The 27,748-nt window shown below is 37.2% G+C and overlaps 1 protein-coding gene across 4 annotated transcripts; it reads left to right on the top strand.

Annotated features, from left to right (window-relative positions):
• The first annotated feature begins 3 nt into the window (after positions 1-3).
• On the top strand, positions 4-27,748 carry ak8 (adenylate kinase 8). Of its 4 annotated transcripts, none has more exons than XM_079872650.1 (14): positions 4-102; positions 797-930; positions 1,012-1,096; positions 1,436-1,485; positions 1,927-2,034; positions 3,169-3,234; positions 6,925-7,006; positions 7,172-7,243; positions 7,677-7,880; positions 10,483-10,614; positions 11,097-11,186; positions 14,536-14,677; positions 26,714-26,794; positions 26,907-27,748. In XM_079872650.1, exons 2-14 carry the CDS (start codon positions 847-849, stop codon positions 27,163-27,165), a joined length of 1,455 nt encoding a protein of 484 aa, XP_079728776.1. In that variant the 5' UTR covers positions 4-102; positions 797-846; the 3' UTR covers positions 27,166-27,748. The 4 variants fall into 4 exon arrangements, with proteins under 4 accessions (XP_079728776.1, XP_079728774.1, XP_079728775.1 ...); XM_079872648.1 differs by having other exon boundaries at positions 13-102; positions 3,166-3,234; XM_079872649.1 differs by having other exon boundaries at positions 30-102; positions 845-930; positions 3,166-3,234.

Below are 27,748 nucleotides of genomic sequence, written 5' to 3'. Positions count from 1 at the left end.
TCTGGTGGCGGAGATGGCGATTGGCTGACCAAGTCACCAATGGCAACAAACATTAACAAACGCGCGCGCACAGCGAACTATCAACAACAACTACATTTCAAGGTAACATCAAATGTTTTTAGCGATCAGAGCAGTAAACTGCATCTTGTTCTTTTAAATCAAGTTTAAAACGTTACCTACGTAGTTTCCGTAACATTCCTTAATTTCCATTTTGTTAAAGCAAAGAGCAATGCTCCATTAGAAAACCTATATTCAGTCATTTGTTGTGTGACTTTGAAAGGTCAATCCGAAAACCTACAGTTTGTTTGTTTAACGCTAACGTTACTTAATCAATTTAATGAGAGTCTCTCAGCCCAGATCAGTGGTTTAACCTCATAAAACACTCTTGATGTGTTTTATTGATTTTAAAGGGTTACGTTAACAGTTAGGCTAGTTCACCCAAAAATGAAAATTCTGTCATCATTTACTCACCCTCAAGTTGTTCCAAACCTGTATGAATTTCTTTCTTCTGCTGAACATAAAAGATATTTTGAAACAGACAGTTGATGTACCCCATTGACTTCCATATAATTGATTTTCCATTTTATGTAAGTCAGTGGAGTCCATCAACTGTTTGGTTAACTTACCCATATTCTTCAAACTATCTTTTTCTGTGTTCAGCAGAAGAAAGAAATTCATACAGGTTTGGAACAACTTGAGGGTGACTTAAGTGATGACAAAATGTTTGGGTGAACTACCCCTTCAATGTTATCTTTTTGTGAACCAAGGGACTTTTTAAAAAAACAGTTATTTACAGATTTTCAAGCCTTTGGTGCGTTTCTGTGTCGTGTGGTGTATACTGCAGTGATGGATGCAACTGTAAGACCCCTCAGAATCCCTCCTGAGATGGCCATTTATGCAGAGAAACATGACATATTTCATCTGGTCCAGGTATAGACATTTTACTAGACAATATTTAACAAGTTTATGATCACTTAGGCAATTTCACTCAAATAAATGACTCATTTGCAGACACTACTGAGAAATTTGATGGTGGACAAGCCAGAGGACCCCATTCAATACCTCATTAACTTGCTGAAAAGGGACAGTGTTGATGGTAAGATTTTTGTAATTATACGTGTGATAAATCCTTAAAAAAAAAGTATTGTTTTAATTATCTTCTAAAAGCAAGTCATTTTTACAAAAATATATTCCATACCACAAGATGGCGCAGTCATATATAATATCATATTTTATAAGAAGTTGAAGGAGCAGCAGATATCCAACTTGTTAATATTGTTTAGATAAAAAGACAGTTATCATAATTATAGAATGACTGCCTGCGTTTTTAAACGCATAGAAATACATTATTAGACTTAGCTAACTATCAATGCCATCATGCATCAATAATGTATTGAGGACAGGTTATTGATTTTAACAAATAAACTTGTTTCAGTGCCAAGAATCATATTATTGGGTCCTCCTGCGTCCGGGAAAAGAACCATAGTAAGTCATTTTAAGTACAAAATGATTGAGTAGCTAAATTAATTGAACTTTGTTTTAAGCTACAATTAAACAATTCAAGTGTAGCCTATATTTTTCTTGTTTATATCTTAAGGTGATATACAGTAAGTGTTGTGCTCACTGTAAATAACTCAGCATATAGGCCTATTTGTTTTTTATCTGTCATTTTATGCTTGTGCTTTCTTCAGTCTTGAAATTAATTTCTAAATAGGCCTGTCATGTCAGAGTTTCATCAGAGTTAAATGAAATAAGATATTCATCATAGTTTCACCGTCAGGCCTCAGAGATTCCAATACTGCTTCACTCATCTTTACAGAATCACCTGTTCTGGAGCACATCATGCACTTCCGAATATTTTCATTTTTGTCAGTGTTTCTACATTTTATATCCTGCTACAGATTGTACTCTTTTGTCTTGCCGCAGGCTAAAAAGTTGTGTGAGCACACACAGGCTATTCACTTAACTTTTAGTGATATCTTAAAGGATGACAGTGACCTGACCAGAACTGCACAGTATCAAGACAAAAAACAGGTGGGGTCTCTCTTTCGCAGTCCTTTCTCTTGAAAACACATATAGCCTACTTCTATTAGGTTTCCCATAGAGTTTTATGACTAAATTAGCCTTTTTAGCAGGCCTAGAACACGGAAGTCTGCATGTATTTGTGTGTATTACTACTTAATTGCAAAGTATATTTAAGCAAAAGTAGTCTGGAATGCCTTGATCATTATATTCATTTTAGATGTAGGAAGTAGGAAAGGTAATGTTGTCAGCATTAGCTACACTCTCTGGATGCCGGTAATTGCGGTCTCTGTGGTATTGTAAAGACATAGAACTGATTTTGTCTGAAGTCTGATCATGCAAATGCAATGCAGGCTAGTTAGTCGATAAATCAGGAGTTGAATAGAATTAAAAGAAAAGAGAGATGTGCTTAGGAAAAGTGCCTCCCAATGGTTTAATTATTCTAATTATCCTCTCACTTAAACTCGCCGTGGCCTTGAGTTTAAAATAGAACGATCCAAAAGATTCCAATTATTATCATTTTCACAAAATTCACAAAGGAGAGGGAGATGAAAGCAGCAGAGGATGTCATAAATAATTAGAGATTCAACAGCATATTTGAATGTGTTTGTTTAATAATAATTGGATTGTTTTGGTGGACAGTCATTTAGTAGAGAACTGATATATCTCAGGTAGGTTTAGAAGATAATGTTAGAGACACAAATGAGAGTCAGTTGTTCTAAATTTCTCTTCTATTATATTATATTTATTTAAATATTTTTTTAAATGATTAAATTTGATTAAAACATTTATCCTCTGTGATTTATTGTTAATGCTGGTCTGATCAAAATACAAATGACGGAAGTCAGTTGTTTATTATCATTTGATGATCTGACTGGACAGCCATCATCTTTATTATTATATTATATTAATATACAGGTTTGTCCTTCATTTAATTCATATTTATTTATTTTATATATATATATATATATATATATATATATATATATATATATATATATATATATATATATATATATATATATATATATATGTGTATATGTGTATATATGTTTATATGTTTGTTTTTGTTTTGTTTAATAATTGAATTTGATTAAATCATTTACTCAATGCGATTTATTGTCGGTAATGTTGGTCTGATAGAAGATCCCCAAAGACGTCTGGAGCCAGTTGATTCAGCAACGCCTTTCAAAACCCGACTGTGTTCGACGGGTAAGGACTTGCTTTTTCTTTTTCTTTACTTTTATTTCTTTTGTAATTCATTTAGAAAAATGAACACTGCGCGTTTTACTCAACCTGTCTAAAACGTGAAAAATGAAACAAGCCAGTGAGAGAAACATATTTTCATCCTGAACTTGCACGTAACCTCCACGTTTTGAACTGCGTGTAATGTTTACAAGCGCGATGCCCAAATAATTTGTCATATTTTTTTCTTTATCTACACTCAACCTTCTACGATAAACAATTAGACGTGTGTTTCTCCGCCTCCCTTGAGGACTGCTGGGATGGGTCTCGGTGAATGCAAGACTGCTGGTGAGAGTTCTCGGAGAAAACCTTTCATCACCAGCAGGCCCCTCACCGGCTGCCAGTTACATGTGATCTCAGCACTAATGCCACTTAAGAACCTCACCGCTGAGGTGTCCGTTCACGTTTACTCTCAGATCTCACACCTTTTGATTCCTCCTTTCATCTTTCAGTCAAATCACACAATCAATCACGGACTCCCTGATCGTGTGTTTTTCTGAAGTGTCAGTTTCTTCTGTGCAGCCGCACGGAGGAATATGTAAATCACCCGACTCCAAAAAAGCATCTCCTTTTATGCCTCGCTAAACTCCGCAAATGGCTTTGCTCAGCCAAGAATCCCATCGCGAAACTTTTTCCGTTTGGCATCCTTTAACTTTCACCTTTTAATCTCAGTAGTTTGTGATTAGCAACTCCTTTGAATCTAGTAATGGATGTTTATCCCTTCAGGCAAACTGTCTGATAGTATTTATCAGGTTATTTAATTATTTTCCATCCTGACTGATCTGCATATGAGCAGAGGATTGAGGTAGAGTTTTTCCTCTGTAGATTTAGACACCTGACAAAGCATCTCTGGCTCACCATGTGGAGCCTTCATCTCATGGTCTTTTGCTTCGCACACACTTAAATGGGCCAAAGAATGGAATGATTGACATGTCACATAACCACTGGAGCCTAGACAGCTAAGCTTAATTGCTCTGCCACTGATGCCTGCGTTGTGTGTGTGTGTGTGTGTGTGCTTGTCTACCTGTTTTTCCAAATTAAGCAACAATGAATGTTAATCATGCCTAATCTAGGTCATCTAGTTCATCTCCGCCTGTCACTGCTTCTCAAGCTGTCTTAATTCTTTCTCTCTCGTTCTCTCATGAGGCTGCTGTTTGTAAAACTTTAGACTTGTACTCTTGTGGAAAATCAGGGGAGGGAGCATAGGTAATGAATAGCGATTTATAGTAAAATGTCAATTTAATGAGTGCCTTTCAGTCCTTGGAAAAAAAAGAAGATGGACCCTAAAGTAAATGAGAAAAAAAGAAGGAAGGAAAGAAAGAAAGATCATGGGGTGCATGTCACAGTCATCCGGATCCCTAATGAGGCTTCCAAATAAAGTTATGCTGTTTGAATTTGCATAGTGTCTGTAATTCTATTTTGAGGGAGAAAGAAGGAATCTAAAGGAAAGTTTGGAAATCAAATATTCATAACTTTTTGAGAGCACACAATGCAAAAAATTGCTTTACGGAGTTGTTTTATAATCATATGGTTCAATTGAACAGCAATAAAAGATTTAAAGCAATTGTACACTATGATTCAAAAGTTTGGGGTGGGTATTTGGAAATATTTGGAAAGAAGTATCTTATGCTCAGCAAAAATATTATTACAATTTAAAATAACTGTTTTCTATTTTAATATATTTTAAAATGTAATTTAATAAAAGTTGAACAGCATTTGTTTGCAATAGAAATCATTTGTAACATAGCTTTACTGTCGCTTTTGGTCAGTTTATTGCACCCTTCCTGACCCTAAACTTAAACTGTAGCGTATATAATATTGTACTAGTTTTTTAATTGCTTTTCCATATAGACACACACTCGATTTTGTCGCTTTGACTGTTGTGACATGTCTAACTGTTTCTTCAGTGTTTTGCATTATGAGTGCTGTGTTAAAGATATCATATCAAGTTAAAAGAATTTCTCGACCCGGGTTCAGCTCCATTTATAATTTGTTCATTTTATTTTATTTTAAAACTAGAGCAACATTAAAGCGAATCAGTGGTTAACAGATACGTGTGGACAGCTAATTGAGATCTGATTGTTAAAGTCAAGTGGAGTGTTTTGCAGCCGCCACTGCTGCCATATTGTCTGTCTGTTGTGTGTTGGGGTCTGTGAGTGACATGTCGGGGCGCTGCTTCTGCTCCCCTGCCTTGCCTGCTGTTGGGCTGGCTGGTGACATCTGCTCCACGCATGTCCCTCCTGTGATAGCTGGCCTCACTGCAGATGTTTCAGTCCTGGGGTCTCTGTCTGAGCCCTCTGCTACTGCACCACGGCCCCTTTTGATGTGGGGATGAAACGGAATGGAGCAAGTCGCAGTGGGGCTGTGTTCAGATGTATGTGTGGGAGTTAATGTGTGCATAGAGCGTATGTGTGTACTGTAGTTTGACCGAAGCAAGTTTGGACTCTACCTAGGTTTCCTTGTCTAGCCTCTGAACATACAGATGCATATTGGTATATAATCTTTCTGTAATAACTATTATCTCATCATGCTCTTCTAGAAATGCTGCACATCAACAAACTGAACAGACACCACACTACTGACATTTGTCGTTCAAGAGGCTGGAGTTTGCTCAACATCCACCCTGTATTTTCCCTATATTCATGGCAGTTAGATTGTGTAGGCCTTTCATGCATTCTGTGCGTCAGGCCCTGCTCATGGGCTTCCCAGCCACAGAGGCAATCAAATGCTTAATGGGAAAGTAAGTGGGAGGAAACTTGCGCGCTGAGTTCAGGTGAAGCAAAGGATAGGTTTGCCGTTAAAGATCAAAGCCTGAAAAAACAAAGGCTGATATCAAACAGACACTCGAAACTCAGCAGCAAAAACCCACAGCTCCTCTGATAATACTTAGATCTATAAATGTTTGTTGCATATATTTATTTATTTTAAGATTATTCACTGCAGTAATAAGTTGGCCCCTAACAAGCACTTTTGGGAGATGGTTTCTTTGACTGTTCTTTATTTTACCGCACCATTGCACAGCAAGCCTTGGGATTTAGGAGACTATTAGAGAGGAGGATTTTTTTTATGGATTTGTAGCTAATGAATGATATGCATGCGTTTCCTTTCTTCTTATGTTATTTTTATTGCTAAGTGAGAAGTGTGGAGAGGAGCTGGAGAATTAGGCACATTTTCAAGGTTTTTATGGATTTAACCCTCCATTTGCCTCCCTGCATGAGACCCCATATGGGCCAGTTTTACTCCTTATTCATACAACAATTTATACATTCATTATTTACACTGGTACAGGGCAGCAATTTAAATGAATTATGCATATAAAATTATTCATTCAAAGCCTATTACTGATTTTTAAAGTATTTTTTCCAGGCAGGATATTGTTTTGTTTATATGAAAACTATTTTAAACAACAATTTAAGCACAGTAGCTGACCGTGGGGAAAAGCAAGTGCATTTATAGAAATGTAAACAGGAGAATTGTGTGTGTGTTTATTTAAGACAAAATGCAAGGTTTCAGCTGTGTTAATGGCAGAATGTGTCGGCATTGTCTATCACTAGCAAAGTTGGACTCTATGTGTTGTGTCATCAGAGAGTTTTATTATTGTTTAAAGCAAATTGTTTGTACCTTTTCAAGTGTGCATAACATGCATTGTATTTCCAGGGCTGGGTTTTGGAAGCCATTCCCAAGACGCAAGAAGAGGCACTATGTCTACAAGAAGCAGGCATCACCCCAGATCATGTTGGTTAGTGGCATGTTGTCCAAACACTGTGTTGTTACCAACTGAAAAAACAAGAGATTTGAATCAGGACTCGATAATGAGACCGACCAAATATCTCTCTGGGACTCACTATCACTCCCCAGAGAATGTGTCAAACTCTAGTGCTTTCTTTTAACTCTTTCCTCGCAGTGATGCTGGAAGCTCCTGATGTCGTTCTGATTGAAAGGAGCTCGGGCAAGAGGGTAGACCCTGTCTCAGGAGGTAATGTCTGTATGATCATTACACATTTCTTAGTTCAGAGAGTGGGACTGCGAGACAGGCAGCTAACATGCACAATTGTTAGAATGCATATCTGTGGACCTTGACAGCGCTCCGCTTGTTTGCCGAATCCAAATCGGGCCCGTGTGTCCTCAGGGTTTCAGAAAGCCCAGCTGTAATGAACAAAAGCCAGAGCTCCCTGCAGATTTATGATGGAGCGGATGCACCATTTCCACATAATTGCCATTTTCCCTTTTGTTTATTTATGATCCATATTTATGAATCTTTTTCAGGACATTTGCTGTCAAAATAAATGCTTTGGAAAACGTTTAAAATATATATATTTTACCCTCAATACTTTTACCTCAGCACATATATCCTGGAGTATAAATCATATCTGATGACCGTTCCCACATGTTTTCTTTCCACGTCTTAGATGTATATCACGTCACCTTCATGCGGCCTGAAAGTGAAGAGGTTGCACAGCGTTTAGAAACACCCATGACACTGATGCCAGCTGATCTTATAGCCAAAAAGCTGCAGAAATACCACACAGAAGCTCATGCTCTGAGGCGCACCTACCACAGCTGCCTGAAGACCATCAATGCTGACCAGCCCCATGTAGACGTTTACTCTCAAGGTAAACTTCACCATCTTCACCCGCTCAGGTACCAGTGCCGTCCATCTGCATTAAAGGGATTCTTCTACCAAAAATGAAAATTCTGTCATTTACTCACCCTTCATGTTGTTCCAAAACTGCATGTTTTTCTTTTACGGAACACAAAAGAAGATATTTTGAAGAATTTTGTATTTTGTTAGCCAAACTGTCTTAGTGACCATTGACTGCCATGTTCTAAATGTTTTATGTTCTAAAAAAGTCATACAGGTTTGGAACGACATATAAGTGAATAAATGATGACATCATTTTCATTTTTGGCTGAACTATCACTTTAAATGAGTGTTTACAAATCTTGTCAAGCTACTGACTTTGTATGAGGTATAAAACTGATCTTAGCTGGTATTTTCCATTGGGTGCTCATTTAATCAAGCCATTTGAATTCAAAACATAGGCTGCATTTCTAAAATTGTGTGCAGGTTAGACTTAGGTAGGTCACTGAGTTACATTTAGAGCTTTTCAAACATTTCTACTAATTTCACCTACTGCGCTGAACAGACATCTACCGCCCCTATTGGTCGGAGGTCAGTAGTGAAGCGGCTGCATTCAGAGGCTGTGATTGACCTGCTTGTCAGGCACTCTTCCAGTTGAGGAGGTTGCCTCAGGCAGCTCTGCAGGCACAGACTATCCCATGAGAACCTGGGCAGGGATGCGCGGTCCTCGCCAATTACATTAAAACCATCTGAATCCAACCTGTCTAAATATTATATCGCTCAACTTGACAAAATAATTTTGTCACTTCCCTTCCTTTAGTCATGAGGTAGAGCTAGGCAGTGAATATTTAAACCACTCTTTGCATACATCACTTTGACTGTAGCATTAGGCAGGTTAGCAGCATTTTGTGAAATTCATACCACAGTTTTTTATTATAAAGATGCATATTTATCATAGGAATGAGTATACATGGAACTGATTGCCAGTCATTGTGAATTATGGGCAGCATTTTTAGAGATGTTATAAACTTACCTCTGTCTATCACTTTTAGAATATTTTGCCAGCTCAAGCTACATAAACATGAGCTGGGAGAAATTCAGATCCAGTTTTGGACTGGTTTCTTTCCATTTCTCGATTTCTTATAGAAATTTGGCTTATCTGGGGAGAAATAAAGGCTGATTTAGTCTCATGGCACATTAGTATTAAAGCCTAAATGCTCTGTTGAATTACCTATCAAGGAAGCGATCCTCCAGCCTAATGGTTTTGCGCTGTGAGCTTGATTTGTAAATTGTACACCGCAGGACAGTGTGCCATTATGTCTAATAACTTAACTGCACCTGATTTTCTTGATATGCTTAAATGGAGGACATTAAATAAATATTTGAGATAAACTCTGCCATAAAACATTCATAAACCCATACTGAGGAGCAAACAGCAATAAGGCTGTCATCTTAAATCTGTTTAGTGCTAATTCAGCATGCGGTTTGATTGCAACGTTGCTAGTTTCCCCCTGACTTAGCCTTTTAGCGCATTAACATGTTTCGCATATTAAGCATTTATCATGTTGTTGTATAACAATTAGCAGCATAAAGGGCTTGATGAGAGGAACTCATTAGTTATGATTAGGCTGTTGTTAATCATTGCACATTAGAATGGCGGCTCAGCGCAGGTTCCAGACAAACAGCATTGTTGTGAGTGAAACCCAACTGCAAACAGATGGCTTCGATGTGGATGTCACACTACAAGCAAATGCCCCCGTGGACATGAAAGGAAGCCTCTGATGATTAATTAATCAAGTGGCTTTATATTCAGTTTAGTGGCAATCTCTGTTTATGATCTGAGCGAATAGGCTGTCACCAGCCTCACAAATGTGCTCTATTATCTTACTCCATTAAACATTCAATATAGTCTACCCGTGCCTGCATTGTGTTGTTTTGTATTAAAGTATGGTACGGTGTGAACATAGGGTTGAAGAAAATTACATTTAATCTGTGTTGTTTGATTGCACAAACAGAAATGTTTTGTAATGCATATGCTACAAAAAGTTTTTTGGGTCATTTCAAATGCTGTTCGTTTTAACTTTCTATTCTTCAAAGAGTCCTGAAAAAAAGATTTCCACAATATTAAGCAGCACAATATTAATAATGATAGTATTAATAAATGTTTCTTGAGCACCAAATCAGCATATTATAATAATTATTGAAGGATCATGTGACACTGGAGTAATGGCTGATGAAAATTCAGAATTGCCATAATGCCATCACAGGAAAAAATCTAATTTTTAATTATGTTCAAATAGAAAAATGTAATTTAATAATTGTTTATAATATTGCTGTTTTTGCTGTATTTTGGTTAAATAAATGCAGCCTTGTTGAGAGGCTTATCATTAAAAACAGAAACATTAAAAAACATTAAAAAAAAACTTACTGACTCCACATTTTTAACTATAGTGTATCTTTAATGCATTTGTAGTGGCACTGATTGCTACATTTAAATTTCAGCTTGAACAATAGATTTTTATAGGTTTCATTTATTCACTGAAAATGTATTTATCTAAGCATTGCTGCACTTTGTTACATATCACATAAATTTCTCATTCATTCTATATGGTTATTTTGTATTTATACTGCAGTGCTGAACTATGTCCATACTCCACGTCACTCTGCCTCACCCTACACTCCCAGAATCCTGCTGTTTGGACCCCCAGGTTCAGGAAAGAGTCTTCAGGCAAAAATAATTGCTCAGAAATATGGAATTGTCAACAGTAAGCTCCTCCTCAACTCTACATCTTCTGTTAATTCGTATTAAAATCTGTCACTTTTCACCTGTACTCTTTCTCATCTGCAAGGTTCAACATAGTTAAAAATGGTAGTTTAGCCGAAATGTAAAATGTATTATCCTATTATGTAAAAGTCACCCTCTTGATGAGTCAAACCTCTATGCTCTTTATTTTTTTTCTGTAGAACACAAAAGTTGACATTTTTAAAGAATCATTACGCAGCTTTTTCCATAAATTGACAGTTTATAGTGATCAAGCTCCAAAAAGGACACAAAACCACCAAAAATAATGCACCATTTTTTAAAAAAATAACAGTGCAAGGGTTTAGAACAACTTGAGAGTGAGTAAATCATTTTTTATATATACTTTTTGAGTGAACCATTGTCATAGTAGTGTGTTGTTCATTCAAAAGTAGTATTATTATTGTTTACTTTCTTCTGTTCTTTCCCATATCTCTGTTGCTGTAGTTTGTTGTGGTGAGTTTCTGAAGGCTGTGTCAGCTGATGAGAACCATATGGGGGAGCTCATTAAACCCTACCTGGAGTCAGAACAGCAAGGTATGTCTCCTTACCTCCTCTATACCTACTGCCAAATGGGTCAATCACACAGAACAAGTCAAACCCCAGTCTGTAAGATGCAGAGTTCTGTTTCCTGCTTTTGACCAGATAATTGGACCCCCCCCACACACACACCTCATATTCAGAATAGTCCGCTCAGTGAACATGTTGTGATATTTTCACATATTCACATATATGATATTGGTTTATGATAATTGTAGTGCAAATGATTATCATATAAATGTTTGGTTTCTTTCCGGATGTCTAAACAAAATCACAGTACTTGCTGGCTTCTTACCCTATAGGTTTTGCATCCACTGTAAGACAACCATTTTTTTGATATAGTTATACACCATAATGCTCTAGTTGTCTTGACTTTCTGTGACCTTTCATTCATCCTCATCATTGTTATTCCCTTCTCATCTCACACGCTCTGTGTCTGCCCAACACCTCTCTGTTCTAAATCCCTCAGAGACCATAAGTAAATATATATATATATATATATAGAAATATAGTCCCACCCCTCAGAGAATGCATTCAGCCATTGGGGCTGCCAATCACTGCCTTTATCACCGCTCTGGCCCAAGTCACTCGCCTTGAGCAAGTTTTCATTAATTTAATAAAGATTCTCAAGGGATGCAAAGCACAGAATGTAAGCATGCATTTGTGTGTGTGTGTGTGTGTGTGTGTGTGTGTGTGTGTGTGTGTGTGTGTGTGTGTGTGTGTGTGTGTGTGTGTGTGTGTGTGTGTGTGTGTGTGTGTGTGTGTGTGTGTGTGTGTGTGTGCGTGTGCGCGTGTGTGTGTTTTATTAAAAAAAAAATATTATAAATCCTTAGCCTTTTCATTGATAGGGATAGTACAGAGAAGACATTAAAAAATGGGGAGAAGATGGAGACTGGGAATGACGAAAGCCCGATTCAAACTTGTATCGCCTAGATAAGCACCATGTCATGTCTTTATTTCACATCCTTAGCCTTAAATCAATAGTTCACCCAAAAATGAACTTTCTGTCATCATTTACTCGCCTTAAGCTCATGGTGGTCCAAACCTGACTTTTTTCCTTCTGTGTAACACAAAAGAAGTCAGTGGGGTCCATACAGAATTAGACTTTATTGAAAGAAAATTAATATTCAGTTTTGGGTGGGTTTGAGAATTGAATCTGAATTCAGCCAGATGTTGTTTTACCAGTTGCGTCACAGTTACAAAAACATGTAAGAATATCTTGACATGAATTAAAAGCTTGCATAACACTCTGGGAAACCTTTCATTATCAATGTGATGTAATGTAATGTAATAATATAATATAAAAGTATATTTATATTGCGCATTATAGAAAACATTGTTTCAAAGCAGATTTATTATAAACAGGAAGGAAACAGCAACAATGATTTCATAATTTATGGATAACCGTAACTAACATTATTAAAACAGATCCTTAGTTCATGTACATTGAAACACATTTCAACATTACATTACAACTTTGAAACATATTTCTTTAACATTCACAGTAGAGCAAATATTTGTACATGAATTCTCTATTAAGCGTGATACAATGTTTGTGATTTATTAATGAAAGTTATTATAAAGTGCCATCAATTCATACTTAATCGTATATGGAACTGTGTAAATAAAACCTATTATGGCTCATGCTGAAGTCTTGAGAGTTGACTCAACTTTTATTGTTTTTTTTTTTAATGATCCATCTACCTCCGATAAATACACATGCACACCCAATGTGATTGTCATATCTGTCAGAGCATGTTAAGTATCTTTTCAGCTCTAGCAGTATCTGTCACGTGCAACTTGTGTTTGTAAATTCATGTTGCGTGTTTGTTGAAGTAGCAATGTGTGCATAAGAAATGCTATGTAAATGTTTTGTTAGCTCGTATTTCATTGCCTTGTTGAACAGGGCTCCGGTATCCTGGGAGAGGGGGATTTTTGTGCCTTCCCTTTGCTTTTCTCCCCCCTTTTCCTGCGACTGAGTATTTGAGGCAGAGAGCTTGCCTAAATAATTTACAAGTTGATTAATGGCCTCACAGGGGTATAATTAGGTGATGGAGAGATGGTGGCTAGTGTAACCAGTTCAGTGCTTCTGGGATTTGAGAAGCCAGATTATTAAGCAAACCAAAAAAAAAAAAAAAAAAAATCTTAGCAGAAGTGAAGAAGAGGAAAGAAAGAAAGAAAGAAGAGGAAGCCTCTCCAGGCTGCCTGATGTTTGAAGCAGGGCTGCAGAGATAGGCAAGAGGCTGTGCGTGTTTGATGTGGAAATTGGACAGTTTGAAACCGTCGACTTTAATTTTTCACCAGCTGCAGGGACCCCCCTGGGTGCCAGCTTGCGTTCCTTAAAGAATGCTGTTCTATTTTCTCTTTACCCTCATTATTTGTTTGTCCTCCGCCACTCTCATTAGTTTTCCCGCTGCATTACAAACGCTACCCTTCTCTACCGCACTGTCCATCAGTTTTAAGAGGTGCCATCATCCCCTTAAACAATTCGCTCGTGTTGCCTGTCAGCCAGCAGTTGACTGCTTTTGTACTCTGAGAGGGACCCGTGAAATATCTTCAAAAGACAAAATGTACATACATGAATTTAAATGACACCGTGTCTGCTAATTATTTATCACCTCACATCTGAATAAACCGCCTTGATTTGATACAGATGCAAACAAAAGGCACGTCCTTGACAATAGCGCTTGATGATGAGATCGCTGATGCTTTGTATGGAGATGATGTTGTTTCAGTTCTGCTCAGACCATCTCCTTTAATTTAATCCTCTTAATGGGGCGCTCCAGCGCTCTAGATGGCCTCCACACAGTTTAAGTGAAATATTCATTTCCTTTTCTGTCCGCCTCTGCCCATGTGTTTTCGAATCAGATCAACTTTACTGTTTATTTGGGGTTTTAAACCCTTAAAACGGCATCCTATATCAACAACTTTCATATTTCAAAAAGTTCTCGTCTTCTTCATAGTACTTGGAAAAAAGTAAACAAATGAAAGGCCTTTCTCACGTCCGTTAGATCTATAACACTGTGATCTCACATCCTACAGGGAGGAACGTATGCAGTATTTCAAACAAAATGCTAAGCAGGTGTGTTTGTGTGCGTGTCTCGTGGGGTAACCCCATCTGAACACCGTGTTTACAGTATATAGGACGAGTGTCATTCAAAGGACATAGCAAGTTGATTTTCAGGAGTCTGAACCTCTTGGTTCTCGAAGTTTGCCTTAATGAGATTTCTCTTCTACTGTTTGCATTGTTGTATTTCTGTCATGTAATTAGGAAAAAACAGAGCAAATGTATAAATAGATGATAACTGTATTGTAATATCGCTGTATTTATGTTTAATCCATACAGTGCCATCCAGTATAGTCCTGCAGATCCTTAAAGGGAGACTGAGCAGGATGGACTGTACCACACGAGGCTGGGTGCTCCATGGATTTCCTCAAGATGTGGAGCAGGCAGAAAAACTCCAAGAGTCTAATTTCCTACCAAACAGGTATATCAGTCACTATAAACTGATTTAAATGTCTATAAATGTTGAAACTCAGCATGTTAACTGCCATGCCATAAAAGGCATATGACTGCACAGGGATCTAAACTATTGTTACAATGATTTGTTCCAGTGGTTGTCTTTTTTTTCTTGTGGATCCTTCGATGAATATCTTTTGAAATAGAACGGCCAAAAGAACGGCATTTATTTGAAATATAACTTTTTCATAACAATGTAATTATTGTTACAATTACAATGATCAGTCCTTGCTGAATAAAAGTTTTAATTTTTTTTTTTTTTTTTTTTTTTTTTTTTTAAATCTTACCAACTTTTTAATGGAAGTATATATCACAATGGGCATGCATGGCATATTTGAAATTAAGGAAGTGCACTATATTTGAGAGCAAGGGGGTGTGCCATACTTTGAGAACCACTTTTTTACATTCAATTCATCTTTCCACTCCTGTATCGATTTCAACCTACGCATCATCTATCCGCTGGATTCCCAGTCACTGACCTGTCAAACACTTTAGACCAGTGGCAGACATAGATGTAAACATTGGTGTTTAGCTAATGAAAACAAAACACTAGAGAATTTTAGAAACTGCACTGTGAATTTTCTGGTTATTATTTGTGATTTGCATCTCCTCAGCTATCCTAAATAGTGAGTGTAACTGCAGGGCTCAGATTGCCCTCTCAGATTACCCTTAACTCAACTGCCCTGGAGGATCTGATGGCAGTTAGATTATGCAACCTGTCCTCTGTGTGTGTCCCCTCATTAGAGAGCTCACTTTGAGGGTTAGGTCATCAGTGAAAATAACGTGTCCCAATTCTGTCTCCTTTGACTCAGAAACAAGAGCAGGAGCACAAATCTGTGCAGTAACCAGTGTTGGGGAAAGTTACTTTGAAAAGTAATGCATTACAATATTGCGTTACTCCCTTAAAAAGTAACTAATTGCTTTACTTAGAAAATTGCTTTCTTTTAAAGAAAAGTAATGCGTTACATTACTTTTGCGTTACTTTTTATCACCTGGGATAGGCTTGTTTGTTTGTTTTTTTAATAACAAAATTTTTTTATATTTTTGGGCATATTTTCTTTATTTTAAGTCCTATATTTTGGTCAAAATGTAAATAATAAGGCTGAAGGAAATGCAAATTCACGTGTGTACAGTAGAGGGCGCAGCTCAAACAATCCTCTCTGTTTAACTGAATCATCGTAGGTCAGCAGCAAGTACATTGGTCAATAAAGTGAGATTAAATGCATAAAATATTTGTTTTATTTGACATATTTAATTATTGGTGGTTTGCGTAGTATTCTGATTTAGCATTTCACTGATTTTATTCATTTTGAGGATTTCTGAATCGTTTTTTTTTTTTTTTTGCCAGTGAGATGAGTAAATACTGACATTTAGTCTAGAACTACAAATTACCATCAATTTACTTAAGATTTCTCAACTTGAGGACAGAAGGGTTGTCAGTCAATAAATGGGAAAACAAAGTTACTTGCTTTACTTATTTGAAAAAGTAAATCAGATATTTTGTTTTAAATTTAAATCCCCCTGTAGTCAATAATTGTATCCCTTAAAACTATCTTTGATCACCATATTTAAAAGTTTTTTCCTTGAAAAAAAAAAAAAGTCATGCCTTAAAATAGCTTGAATGTAACTCTACACCCTTGCCTCGTTTGTATACGCGGTTCTATGAATATGCAAATTAGCCCAGCCTTCACTCACTCAAACCAGCTCAAAGATCCACTCGTTGACGATCACACTTTGCCGTGATTGGTTACAAGGTAGTTTGTGACGTCAGAAACACCAGCGATTTCAAACCGCATTTTTTGAGAGGGTCTTGACTTTAGATCACTGCATTTTTAAGGAGAAAATAGTCAGCAATGGTGTTGACTTTTAAATTTGCACATGGTTTGTCTTAAAGCACATTAAAAACACCATATAGACATAAACAACATTAAAAGCTTGATTTTCACCACAGGGGGACTTTAAAAGTAATCTGTTATTTTACCAGTTACTTGAAAAAAAGTAATCTGATTACATAAGTAACAAGTTACTTCTAATGCGTTACACCCAACACTGGCAGTAACATTAGTAAAAATCTACTTGTTCACTGCAGGACCCCCTTTTCAATCTGTTCTCCTGTCCTGCTGTTTCTAATCATGATTTCTCATCATATTTACTAAGTTTTTATAAGCTCTCTGCTATAAAGATTTGATCCCAGATGTCAGCAAGCAGACATGGTGTCCACTTCCCTTGCCGCTTCAGCATAGCAAGGCCTTATTTCCTCCATTAACAGCCCCTGTTGTTTGGGCTAATGGCAGGAGACCTCATTTACATAGCATTAGCGTAATTGATTCGAAGGGCCGCGGTTAGCCTGGCCCTGAAACAATGAGGAGATAATGTTTCAGATGGGCCAATGATGGCCCGATGGCGGCGCTGTACCTGACAGCTTTATTAATTAACAGCTCTCTGGTTACCAGGCTTTAGTGAGGATGAATAAGTCAGCTCCTCCTGGAGCAGTGCCAGGGCATGGGCATTTAATAGGTGTCACTGGCAGAAGAGAGAGGGGACAGAGTGGATCCCTTTACCCATTTCCTGAAAGGGCTCCATTAACAGAGAGTCGCTGCCTGCGATAAGTGCCAAGACAATGTTGTTTGTGTGACTCCAGAGGCCTGTTGCATGAAGTAGCAGTTTCAGAGTAGGTTTAGAGTTGACAATACCATTCAAATCCAACCTGGTTTAGATCAAGTTCAGTGGGCTCACAACGCTCGATATAAACATTCTCTGTCAACTCAGGGTTTGATCCAGAGTTTGTGATTAATTGTGGAGCGCGAGCACCTGAAAGTGTGACGTGCAGCGAACAGCCAATCACACGGAACATGGAGAGCATCAGTTTGATTGACTTCTCAAGAGAGAGCCGGTGCAATTCACTTCTCTGATGAAGATTAAAGGTCCCGTATTATGCCCCTTTTCACAAGATGTAAAATAAGTCTCTGATGTCCCCAGAGTGTGTATGTGAAGTTTCAGCTCAAAATACCCAACAGATCATTTTTTACAGCATGTTTAAATTGTCATTTTTTGGGGCACAGAAAAACGCGCTGTTTTAGTGTGTGCCCTTTAAATGCAAATGAGGTGCTGCTGGACGACGCAGGGGGCGGAGCTTCGTGAGCTCGCGCTCAGTCTGTCAGGACAATTTCATCTCACGGAATGATGATAATATCAGAAACTCTCAGTAACGGTGTTCAGTTCGAGTCAGACAATAATGCCTACAGAGTCAGAGTGCCGTATAGAGATGAAACAGGTATAGTTTAGTAGTTTAATTACGGTTATTATAACGTATTTGTCATCTGCTTGTAGGCTATGTAGGCTATCCATTATTTATTAATAGCCTACAAGTCTGCTGTCTGAATGATGATCAAACATATACTGATGAGTTTAATAAAGTTTATTGTACATCACACAAAAGATGAAGCGTCAGTTTTACTTCAGAAAATCACCGTAAGAGCTGAGTAAACAGTAAGTTATAAGAAGTGCGCAAGTAGCCAGTAGAGTTGAGGGAGCATTCCTGTGGGCGGAGGTTAGTCAAAAAACGGTTCTAGTGACATCATTAAAGAAGGAAGTAGAGGGATGTAGTCCAAACGAGCCGTTCACTGTAGTCGACTTCTGTTAAATAAAATATCTCGCTTGGCATTGAACTTTGAGCTTTATAATTTTACAGATATTATTTATGCTCTAACAGCAACATTACACACTAACTAAAGTTTGAAACATGGGATCACGAAGAACGGGACCTTTAAGAGATCGTTATGAAATATATTATGAATTTTAAATGCATTTACAAGGAAGGAATAAACACTGCTGCTGCAGCGGAAGTTTGATAAGGTAGCTGAAAGAATATATCTGGCTCTAGTGAATCAACTGAATTTAAATAATAAGAGTTTATATAGACTCAAAAAGAGCTAAAAAGGAAACACGTAAGCTTAATCAGTTTAAAAGCTTTATATTTGCAGTTTTGAAGCTTGTAATTATATAATTATATTCATTTAAATGCAAAGTTCAATATTATTTGTCAATTCATATAAATATATGTATATAAATAATTAGCAGCAAAAGATAGGTAATTTTGTCACCATGTACTGCTATAATTTGAAGCAAGAGATACAGGGGTAGTGGCTTTATTGCATCAGACATGTACTGTATCACTTTGCCAACAACTGACTGGTCCAGTTTTGGTTTGCAAGCTCTAACCCAGAATAAAACCTTCTCTGGTTTTATTGTATTTTGTTTTTGTGTTGTTTAAATATACATACAGTAATGACCTGTTTGCCTTGCTGAAGTTGTAGTTGCAGGCGATCCAGAGTAGTGGCTGACTGTCTGTTCCAGTTAGTGGCATAGTCTTTTGTCATGTAAAGGAAGTTACTTGATCCATGAAAGACGAAAGAGGAAGAAAAGGAAAAAGGACGCTCGCTAATGAAGTTACCTCATCAGATAAATGAAGATGCCTTTGCTCTGGTTTCTCATGCCGCAATCATCCGATCCTCTTTCAAAAGCTGATCAGTCACAGTTAGCCATGGATGTATGACACTTTGTTAAGAAGGAAATCTAAAATAATGATCTATTGTTATGTACAGCAAAGTTTGAGGCAGTGGTATTCAACCTTTTGACAATTTTTTAAGGCCTTTTTTGAAGATTTTTCCTGAAGATTTGTTATTTACTGGATAAGGATTTAATTTTACTCCCAATTTTTAACGATAAAATATTTTAGATCTTGAAAATAACTATACAAATGTATATTCATCATTAAAAATGCCCATGGAGTTAAGATTTTGTTCATTTCCAGGTCTAGAAATTACAATTTTGAAATTAGGCTAATTGCAGTAATTAAGCTATTTAAAATTAGCATATTTTAATGCTTGTTTTCTCTTATTTAAAATAATTATAATTCATTTAATTCTTGAGGCCCCCTTGGAAGTTTGCTGAGGCCTGGTTGAGAACCACTGGTTCACTGGATACAGATTAATTTCGAAAGATTAAAATTCTGTCATCATTCCAAACTTATATGACTTTTTAGGTAAATATCTTGGCCACTTTTTTCATATAAGGAAATTGAAATGACAAAAAGTATCATAAAAGTATTATAAATGGGTCTTTACAGCTATATTTCAAAACTTCTGAAGCTGCGCAGTAGATTTCCGTGAGGAAAAAAAAAAAGTATCCTTTGACAATCATGACAATCTTCCCTAGTCATGAGTGAATACGAATGTCTGATTCATCATCTATCTATAAATTACAGAAACGTCTGTCTGTCTGTCTGTCTGTCTGTCTGTCTGTCTGTGTGTGTGTCTGTTCCTCGCATATCTCTCGAACCGTTAGTCCGATTGATTTCAAACTCGACGGGTGTCTCGCCACGGGCACGAGTAAGTGCAGTGCCAAGTTTGACGTTGTTTGGATGAGAAATGCAAAAGATATCGTTAAATATATCATTTTTAAAAGGTTGTGGTTTAAAAATAAACATTCTGACATTAGAGAGTTGTATCGGTCAAAGAAGCCCCAAGAAGGTTGTGGTTTAAAAATAAACATTCTGACAATCTGTCAGCTACACTGTTTACTTCTGAATATTATAGTTTGGTTCCAAAATGTGATAAATCCATTTTGATTAATTTGAGTAAAAATGTGTTTTCTTTACCAAGAAACCAACAATTACTAAAAACACACACAAAAACTGATTTTGCACGGGCACTTTGCACTGCTCCCTGAATCGACACGGTTAACTGAATCTATGTCAGCTATGCTGTTTACTTCTGAATATTATATTTCATTCTGGTGCGCTTAACGTTATCGCTACTGTGTAATAGTAGCCTATGCTATTCACCAACTAAACATATCCTATTCAATGCGTTCACAGTCTCTTTCACGGGCATCATTTGTAGTAGCCTATTCACAAACTGTTTGCTCAAGCATAGCTTGAGCGTTAAATATCGTTAAATATATCATTTTTAGAAGGTTGTGGTTTAAAAATAAACATTCTGACATTAGAGAGTTGTATCGGTCAAAGAAGCCCCAAGAAGGTTGTGGTTTAAAAATAAACATTCTGACATAAACACTCAGTCAGCTACTCTGTTTACTTCTGAATATTATAGTTTGGTTCCCGAACGTGATAAATCCATCTATCTATAAATTACAGAAACGTCCGTCTGTCTGTCTGTGTGCTATTCGCATATCTCTCGAATGTGAGATAACCACTAAATGTGTGAAAACCACTATTTTCTGTTTCAAACTTTCACATAGCATCTTTAGGTTATAACAACATTGAAAATCAAAATCTGGATTTGAATTTTTTAAGATTTATTATAAAAACGGATTATTTTTTCCCAAAAATGCAATAAATTCATGACTTCTTTTTTTTTTCAAAATGCAATTAATCCATTGAATCAATATAAAGTTATTTTTGATCATATTGCCATCGCAAGAAATATCTCCTGAACTTTTTTGACGGCGATCAGCTCACAAAAACTGATTTTGCACGGGCACTTTGCACTGCTCCCTGAATCGACGTGCTTATTCATTTGTGGATGTAAACTGAATCTGTAAGTCAGCTATGCTGTTTACTTCTGAATATTATATTTCATTCTGGTGCGCTCAATGCTATCGCTACTGTGTAATAGTAGCCTATGCTATTCACCAACTAAACATATCCTATTCAATGCGTTCACAGTCTCTTTCACGGGCATCATTTGTAGTTGCCCATTCACAAACTGTTTGCTCAAGCATAGCGTTTTCTCGGAGTTCACTGTGTGCTTTTTACCATGCACAAATAAAAATGTCACTGAACTTTTGCTGTGTAATTGTAACAATGAGCACACACCAAACCAACAATTACTAAAAACACACACAAAAACTGATATTGCACGGGCATTTTTTGCACTAGTCTATCTATAAATTACAGAAACGTCTGTCTGTCTGTCTGTCTGTCTGTCTGTCTGTGTGTGTGTCTGTTCCTCGCATATCTCTCGAACCGTTTGTCCGATTGATTTCAAACTCGACAGGTGTCTCGCCACGGGCACGAGTAAGTGCAGTGCCAAGTTTGACATTGTTTGGATGAGAAATGCAAAAGATATCGTTAAATATATCATTTTTAGAAGGTTGTGGTTTAAAAATAAACATTCTGACATTAGAGAGTTGTATCGGTCAAAGAAGCCCCAAGAAGGTTGTGGTTTAAAAATAAATACTCAGTCAGCTACACTGTTTACTTCTGAATATTATAGTTTGGTTCCAGAACGTGATAAATCCATCTATCTATAAATTACAGAAACGTCTGTCTGTCTGTGTGTTATTCACATGTCTCTCGAATGTGAGATAACCACTAAATGTGTGAAAACCACTATTTTCTGTTTCAAACTTTCACATAGCATCTTTAGGTTATAATAACATAAAAAATTCAAATCCAGATTTTGATTTTCAAAGATTTATTATAAAAACGGATTATTTTTTATTATAAAAACTTTTTTTTTTTTCAAAATGCAATTAATCCATTGAATCAATATAAAGTTATTTTTGATCATATTGCCATCGTAAGAAATATCTCCTGAACTTTTTTGACGGCGATCAGCTCACAAAAACTGATTTTGCACGGGCACTTTGCACTGCTCCCTGAATCGACGCGCTTATTCATTTGTGGATGTAAACTGAATCTGTAAGTCAGCTATGCTGTTTACTTCTGAATATTATATTTCATTCTGGTGCGCTTAACGTTATCGCCACTGTGTAATAGTAGCCTATGCTATTCACCAACTAAACATATCCTTTTCAATGCGTTCACAGTCTTTTTCACGGGCATCATTTGTAGTTGCCTATTCACAAACTGTATTTGCTCAAGCATAGCGTTTTCTCGGAGTTCACTGTGTGCTTTTTACCATGCACAAATAAAAATGTCACTGAACTTTTGCTGTGTAATTGTAATACTGAGCACACACCAAACCAACAATTACTAAAAACACACACAAAAACTGATTTTGCACGGGCATTTTTTGCACTAGTCTATCTATAAATTACAGAAACGTCTGTCTGTCTGTCTGTCTGTCTGTCTGTGTGTGTGTGTGTGTGTGTGTGTGTCTGTTCCTCGCATATCTCTCGAACCGTTAGTCCGATTGATTTCAAACTCGACAGGTGTCTCGCCACGGGCACGAGTAAGTGCAGTGCCAAGTTTGACGTTGTTTGGATGAGAAATGCTAAAGATATCGTTAAAATATATCATTTTTAGAAGGTTGTGGTTTAAAAATAAACATTCTGACATTAGAGAGTTGTATCGGTCAAAGAAGCCCCAAGAAGGTTGTGGTTTAAAAATAAACATTCTGACATAAACACTCAGTCAGCTACACTGTTTACTTCTGAATATTATAGTTTGGTTCCCGAACGTGATAAATCCATCCATCTATAAATTACAGAAACGTCTGTCTGTCTGTCTGTGTGTTATTCGCATATCTCTCGAATGTGAGATAACCACTAAATGTGTGAAAACCACTATTTTCTGTTTCAAACTTTCACATAGCATCTTTAGGTTATAACAACATTGAAAATCAAAATCTGGATTTGAATTTTTAAAGATTTATTATAAAAACGGATTATTTTTTCCCAAAAATGCAATAAATTCATGACTTTTTTTTTTTTCAAAATGCAATTAATCCATTGAATCAATATAAAGTTATTTTTGATCATATTGCCATCGCAAGAAATATCTCCTGAACTTTTTTGACGGCGATCAGCTCACAAAAACTGATTTTGCACGGGCACTTTGCACTGCTCCCTGAATCGAGGTGCTTATTCATTTGTGGATGTTAACTGAATCTGTAAGTCAGCTACACTGTTTACTTCTGAATATTATATTTCATTCTGGTGCGCTTAACGCTATCGCTACTGTGTAATAGTAGCCTATGCTATTCACCAACTAAACATATCCTATTCAATGCGTTCACAGTTTCTTTCACGGGCATCATTTGTAGTTGCCTATTCACAAACTGTTTGCTCAAGCATAGCGTTTTCTCGGAGTTCACTGTGTGCTTTTTACCATGCACAAATAAAAATGTCCCTGAACTTTTGCTGTGTAATTGTAACAATGAGCACACACCAAACCAACAATTACTAAAAACACACACAAAAACTGATTTTGCACGGGCATTTTTTGCACTAGTTCTTTTAATTCAGATCCTTTCAGTGAATCATTTGATCCAGTTCACTGAACATGTCTCAATGATTCATTCATGAATCAAACTGATCCGGTTCTTGAATTCAACTCTTTGGTCTGTTTCACAAAATTATTGTTTGACTTCAAAAGACCTGAAAAGTAGAACACAGGCCATATGGATCAATTTTATGGGGCTTATTTTGTCATAAAGTTTGACCGCCCTTATTCATTTTCACTTTCAAGGAAAGGTGGCATAATACTTGAGCTTCTCTTTGGACCCATGTCCAAACCCCTCATACATGATCATTCTCAGACTGTACAGCAGGTCATTTTTACTTCGTTTGTTTCGCTGGTCTCACTCCCACCCCTCCTACCAGTCTTTAACTACTCTCCAGTTTGGCTAGTCATCAGCCTCTTACAGCCTTGACACACTTGCAAACAATCAGAGTCTTTGGAAGCTCTGAAATATGCATGGCTACCTGTGACAGGTAGATAAAGAAGAGCAATTAGCCATGTAATCTAAGAGTCTGGCCCATTTAACTGCTCTCGTCCCATCCTTGCCTTGCCTTGCCTTGCCCTTCTCTCTCTCTCTCTCTCTCTCTCTCTCTCTCTCTCTCTCTCTCTCTCTCGTTCTCTCTCTTTCCACTTGCACCGAGCTCTAGCTCTCTATTAGTAAAGCGTATTTCATGTGTCCGCTCCCCATCAAATCAAGCAACACTTCCTCTGATTGGCTTATCAATTATACAGCAGGGGCAGCATTACAATTTAATCAGTGGTAAACATTGCCGTGGCCACCTGTAAAGAATCTTTCCCTCATTAATTTCTTAATTTGGAGAGATAGAAAGGCAGGCAGAGGGGCCGACGGGAGCGGCAGCGCTCCGAGAGATCGGATAGACAGAGACCTTCTTGGATCACTTCAGCTCAGCGAGTAAACTGAAGAACAAAAGGGTCAAAGGTTACCACCATCTACTTAATGTATACCGTATACCAGTGGAAGAATAGAAACCGCATTCGCGCACACACACGTACTGACGGTAGGATATGCTAAGACTAGATTCAGGATCATTTGTAGCAGCTGAGGACTGTCAGGCTCTTGTTATCTGCCTTGTTTTAGTCAGTCATTTGTTAGAGGATCTCAAGATGTCATCTAAGAAACATCTAATGTAAATCAATTCATCTTGTACAGCTCCCCCCACATAAAAAGTAGGGGGAATGAGAAGAAAGACGAACACAAGCCCCCACCCTCCCATCCTCCAGCCCCAGACACAACGCACCATCCTTTTGCTCCTCCAGATTTATAAATATTTCATGAGGAAGCATAAATATTAATTCTAATAGCTTTGCAGAGTAGTTATTATTTCTTTTTTAAGACAAATATTCATTAAAAATTGAGAGAAACCTTTTTCTGAAATGATTAAACCTACACACACACACACACACATTATTATGGCTCTTAAACACTTCAAGTATCTAGCATTTTCAGTCCAGACTAATAGTCAGTTAAAGCACCATGTCTCCTTTGTCCATTTCAGATGGCCCCGTGGTTCACAGTGGTACTGAGAGCCAGGATCACAAAGACATTTAAATATTTTATCAAAAGCACCAACTTAGATCTCTTTCTCCCTTTTTCCTTAGTTTCTCAACCCCTTTTGGTTGAAAAGGAGGCCTTATGATGTACAATTCCTATTTGTCTTTATATATAGCTTGAATTGGTCCAAAATCGCATCTCACCACAATCTCAGTCTGTGTAAAATGTTTAGGTGGCTAAAGATTAAATAATGTGGACGAGGCTGTGAGGTTCCTGTCCTCTGGAGGCTTGGATTAAATCATTTGGGATAAGACTGGCATGTAAACCCCCCCCACCTGACCACACCATTAGGCCCACTTTGTGTCTGGACAATGTCAAAACACAATGACCCCTGGGTAGAAACCCTAACATTCCTCTGTTGAAGTCCTCTCATGACCCAGGAGAGTATCCCTGTTTTCCATTATTTTCTTCATCATTTATTTAGCTCTAATACTAGCACATTATGATGATTTCTCTTTGAATGCTAGATGGAGTCTATATGTAATAGAATAATGGATTGATTTATGTGATTAAAATATATTGTGAAATATTACAATACAAACTTTTCTTATTATTATTAGTAGTGCTGCTTATTATTTTGTGGAAATCGTGGTTCGCTTTTTCCGGATTCTTTGATGAATTAGATGTATTAATTTCTTACAAAGAAATAAGTCTTAATAATGCCAGTCCTTTGAAAAATAGTGTATGTTTACACAGACATTTAATTATCACTCTTTTGGCTGTTTTTGTAGAATATTGCATTCATTTATTTTATAAAATACCACTGACAAAATGCATAATGCTTATCTTTAACTATATGACTGGTCTCACGGTTAGTTAAGCTAAGATTGGTTGATTTTCTAAAAACAAAAAGTCAGATTATACTGATTAAATTCTTTTTTGATTCATTATAAATCATTGTTCTATTATTGGACTACACTGATCGCACCCCCCCCCCCCCCCTTCTCTTTCTCTTTCTCTTTCTCTTTCTCTTTCTCTTTCTCTTTCTCTTTCTCTTTCTCTTTCTCTCTCTCTCTCTCTCTCTCTCTCTCTCTCTCTTTCTCTCTCTCTCTCTTTAATGGATCCAGTTCCCAAGCTTATTTGTGGGTTTTTGTCTTTCATTATATTTGAATGAAATTGTATCAATCTTTATTAGACCATGGTGACTTTTGTGTGTGTGGTATATAATATTTTTACCAAGCAATATCTTTACTCAAGCAATTTGAGAGAATAACAGATCTCATGACAGACTTCCACATGATCTCTGCCTCTGTCCCCTCTAGGGTCTTCTTCCTGGAGATGACTGATGGCATTGCTATCGAGAGGGTAACACTTAGGAGAGTGGATCCTGTGACTGGAGAATGGTGAGAAAGACCTTCTGCTTAGCAAATTGTAAATGTGTATGCAAAGAAACCATTCCTTCAGGTTCAACTAAAAACATAAATGCGTTCTGAATGTTGCGTTTGAACACTGCAGGTATCACACCGTGTATAAACCCGCCCCTGGTCCAGAAGTGCAGGCCCGGCTTCGGTTTGACCCGAGGAATTCAGAGGCACGGCTGCTAAAAAGGCTTAAGGATTACAGGAGCCATGCAGTGGACCTGCAGGCCTTTTACCCACAGGCAGTGTATATCAATGCTGACCAGGACCCACACACCGTGTTTGAGTCACTGGAGAGTAGGCTAGTGGGCGGACTACCCAAAGTCCTGTCTAATCGAGAAACATATGAGGGCTAATCCTCTTTAAACACTGTTAGAGGGATACTCCACCTAAAAATTTTAATTCTCTCACAATTTACGCACCCTCATGCCTTCCCAAATGACTTTCTTCTGTGGACCAAATATGGAGATTTTTAGAAAATAATCAATCTCTCTGAGGCCATATAATGCAAGTGAATGGGTCCCTCAAAGTTGACGCTTCAAAACCTACACAAAACAAACACGACTGTAATCCATACGACCCCAGTGGATAAATCAATATCTTCTGAAATGATTAAAAAAGTTGTTTTTTTTACACACACATTTATCGTTTTGCTTCAGAAGACATCGATCCATCCTCTGCCATTGTATGGATTAGTTAGTTTTGCATGGTTTTTGAGCCATCAACTTTGAGGGACTCATCAGCTTGCATTTAAATCTCTGTTTGTGTTCCACAGAAGAAAGTTAGTCATATACATCTAAGAATTTTTATTTTTGGATGGAATATCCCTTTAAGCATACACCACTTTAATGCAAATTCTAGATCTGTTTGTTGTGCTTTTATTTCTCTCCTGTCATTTGTACATCTGAAAGGCTACTTAATAAATTTCTTTTAAATTTG

The sequence above is a fragment of the Squalius cephalus genome (genome assembly GCF_949319135.1).
Source record: "Squalius cephalus genome assembly, chromosome: 5".
In the NCBI taxonomy this organism is placed as follows: Eukaryota; Metazoa; Chordata; class Actinopteri; order Cypriniformes; family Leuciscidae; genus Squalius; species Squalius cephalus.
The sequence above is the reverse complement of the archived record's forward strand: the minus strand, read 5'-3'. Positions and strand labels throughout refer to the sequence as shown.